Genomic DNA, 3392 nt, shown 5'->3' with positions numbered 1-3392 from the left:
CGAGGTGAGCCTCTCGATCAGCCCGGGTTCCCAATGGCGTGTCTGGCGCCGCACTTCAAGTGGGCCCCGTCTTCGTTCTCCACCACCCACGCGTACCAGCACCCTTCCTCGTCGTCCTCATCCTCCAACTCAGGCAGGTGCTCCGGCCGCCGCACCATCCGTGTCCAGTGCGCTGTCACTTCTGCTGCTGCAGCAGTCGTCGACGCTGACCACGCGGCTAGTGGGCCGCTCCACATCGTTTACTCGTCTCCGGACTCGGCGCCGGTTCTCCAGGTGACGTAGTCTGCTCGGTTGTTTTTTGCATTGCGTTTTACATTCAACTGATAAAGAAGGTTTGGTTGAGCTAGGAGTGGACGTGATTGGCCGAATGTTGTTGTTCACTTACACTAAGTTGTTTCTGAGTGAGAATGTGAGCTAATTATGGTCAACAAATGTGATGGACATGGAGTAATGATACTCTTGGTGGAATTTGATTTGAAATAGCATATTATGTCACTACAGGTAGATTGTATTTCACATTTCGTATGCACGCGTTTGTAGCTACTTCTACTGTCAGGATCGTTAATTTACTTTCAAATACTGCAATCTGGTGCTAATTATAGGACTTGTAGCATTAGCAACTCTTACTAGTTATGTCAGATCATGCTTTTCATTCGTTTATTTTGTAAAAATTTCAACAGAGAAATTTTGAGTCAACTCTGGCATCAGAAACAGTTCTGAACAAAGAGGCTGTTGTAACTGCTGCAGCTGCAGAGGCAGTTGCCCTTGCAAGAGCAGCAGCTGAAGCTGCCCAAAAAGTTGTTCACATGGTACAGAAGAGTAGTTCCCAGCCCGTGTTCAGAAAAAAGGGGGAAGTGGAAAATTACTTGGCGAAAGAAATCCTTCGCACAGAAATGTTATCGAGCAGGGCAAATGAATATAGTGATGGTGAACCATATGGCATTCCGAGTGATGAAGCAGAACTAGATGATGATACACAGGACGCTGATAACATAGCTGTTAAGTCTGCACGTCAATCCGAGAGAAGAGCTCGGAGAACAAGAGCAACAATGAAGGCAGCTACAATAGTCCGTAGTTCCCCAAAACTAGCAGCGTCATCGAAGAAGAAGCGATCCAAGGGTCCATCGACCATGAATCCTTTAGGTTCCTTATGGAAGATGACTGGCCGAAAACTTCTTACAGCAAAGGAAGAGGTTGAGCTCTCGAATGGTATTCAGGTGAGGCTACCGTTTTACAATTAATTTGTATGAACTATTGGATTTGTTGTTAGGGAAATAGCAACTTGTATTCCTATGAGGCCATAGGCCAGTATGTATACAAATACATGTGTGATGCAACATGCAGAAAATCCCTTATATAATGGGACTATTACACGGCTAATATATACAACTGTAACACCGCTCCCATACTCATGGTGAATCAACAACACTGAGCTTGGAGAGGAAAAACCGTGTTGTGCTCTAGTCTGGCCCCATCGAGAAGAAATCAGCCTACTGTAACTCTGAAAGCACACACTGAACATTGGAGACATGTGACGAGAGAACACAATGCACCTTGGGTGCTGCTCATCTATTCAAGATATATAGTACATGTGCAACAGTGAGAGTGAGAGAGGGAGGGAGGTTTGCTAACACCCTGCCGCAGCTGAAGCATCCGGTAGCTGGATGCACAAGCTGAACCAGAAATCCTGAAACGCCAGCATCGGAAGACCCATTGTCAGGACGTCGTCGAATTGCTGCTTCATAAGGACATGCAGCACGCGGAGCTTGCTGAGGTCTACCTCTTCCTGGACGAAGTGTATGTCGAACTCGACGTGCTTCGACCGTTGGTGATTGATGGGATTTGCAGCTATATACACCGAGGAAATGCTATCGCAGAAGACAACTGTGGCCTTGGGCAGGGGAATGTGAAGTTTGCCGAGAAGTTGTCTGAGCCAACAACACTCGGCCACCAATGCGGTACTCTGCCTCCGCGCTTGGCAGACCGTGCCCTGGTGTTTGCTGGACCAGGATACCAGGGACTCGCCGAGGAATATGACGTGCCGAAGGTGGATCGCCGTGTGTTCGGGAAGCCGGCCCAGTCCGCGGCGAAGTAGGCCACCAGGTCGAAGGATGCCGAGAGGTGTAGATGCAGAACATGAGTGGTTGTCCCGCATAGATAGTGCGCAATCCGCTTCACGAGAGCAAGGTGAGCGGCGCGAGGGTCGTGTATGATGAGGCAACATTGCTGGACGACTATGTTGGGGCGCTTCATTGTCGTGTATTGGAGGGTGCTGGCGAGGCTGCGGTACTCTGAGGCGTCAGTACCGGGGCGCCGTCAGATGCCGAGAGCTTGGAGTGTGTGTCAGACCGACGTGGACACGGGCTTGCAGTCCTGCATGTTGGCATGGTCTAGAAGCACCTCATCGGTAGGTGTGCTGGGACAGGAAGAAGCCGGCTTTGGTTCACGTCATGGCAATGCCGAGGAAGTAGTGTAGCGGTCTGACATCCTTCATCGAGAATTCGGTGAACAGCTGTTGTTGGAGATGATGAAGAAGAGTTGTAGTAGAGGCAGCGAGGAATATATCGTCGACGTAGAGTAGAAGATAGGCGGTTCCTGAGCTATTGTGCAAGACAAACAGCAAGGGATCCAACTGCGAGCCGATGTTGTGGACGAACGCGGCGAACCGAGGGAACCAGGCGTGTGGCGCTTATTTTAGGCGTAGAGACTTGTCGAGGAGGCAAACATGGTCGGGGTGGGTGTCGTCGACGAAGGCGGACGACTGTTAGAAGTAGACGCGCTCGGAGAGATGTCTATGTAGCAACGCATTGTTGACGTCCATTTGGTGTACATGCCATTGGCGTGAAGCAGCAATGTATAACACAATGCGAATGGTGGCCGCCTTGACGACCGGCGAGAATGTATCATTAAAGTAAACGCCAGGACGCCGAGGGAAGCTGCGCAGGACCCAACGCGCTTTGAACCTCTCCAAGATGCCATCGGCTTTGAACTTCTGGCGGAACAACCATTTGCCGGTAACTATATTGGCGGCATGGTGCCAGGGAACAAGGCTCCACGTCCGGTTCCGGTTTTCCATCAGAGCCTTGTACTCAATCTGCACAACAGCTAGCCGATGGGGATCATGCAAAGCAGCACACGGTTTTGGGAAATGGGGATGTTGAGGGGTCTGTGGTGGCGGTGAGAGATAGATTGTATTTTTTGTTGACTAGGAATTTCCCAGCCTGGCCGTGTGTGGTCATGGTGTGGATGGGGATAGGCGGGACATGACGATGAGGTGCCGAAATTGGGGAAGGAAGGGGTGGGGCTGGTGTGGCCGATGAATCAGAGATCACATGGTCGGGTGAAGGGCTTTGCAGGTTTCCTGGTTTGCTGCCATGGCAGGAGATTCGGTT

General features: G+C 50.6%; 1 protein-coding gene across 2 annotated transcripts in view; it reads left to right on the top strand.

The window, feature by feature from the left end:
- The first annotated feature begins 6 nt into the window (after positions 1-6).
- Positions 7-3392, top strand: part of LOC119295942 (RNA polymerase sigma factor sigB-like) — a 28734-nt gene continuing 25348 nt past the window's right edge. For both annotated transcript variants that reach the window (XM_037574369.1, XM_037574368.1), the window contains exons 1-2: positions 7-273; positions 681-1217. In XM_037574369.1, coding sequence (XP_037430266.1) covers positions 34-273; positions 681-1217 — 777 coding nt within the window. In that variant the 5' untranslated portion in view covers positions 7-33. The remainder of the gene's footprint in view (positions 274-680; positions 1218-3392) is intronic.

The sequence above is a fragment of the Triticum dicoccoides genome, chromosome 4B (assembly GCF_002162155.2).
Source record: "Triticum dicoccoides isolate Atlit2015 ecotype Zavitan chromosome 4B, WEW_v2.0, whole genome shotgun sequence".
Classification (NCBI taxonomy): Eukaryota; Viridiplantae; Streptophyta; class Magnoliopsida; order Poales; family Poaceae; genus Triticum; species Triticum dicoccoides.
The sequence above is the reverse complement of the archived record's forward strand: the minus strand, read 5'-3'. Positions and strand labels throughout refer to the sequence as shown.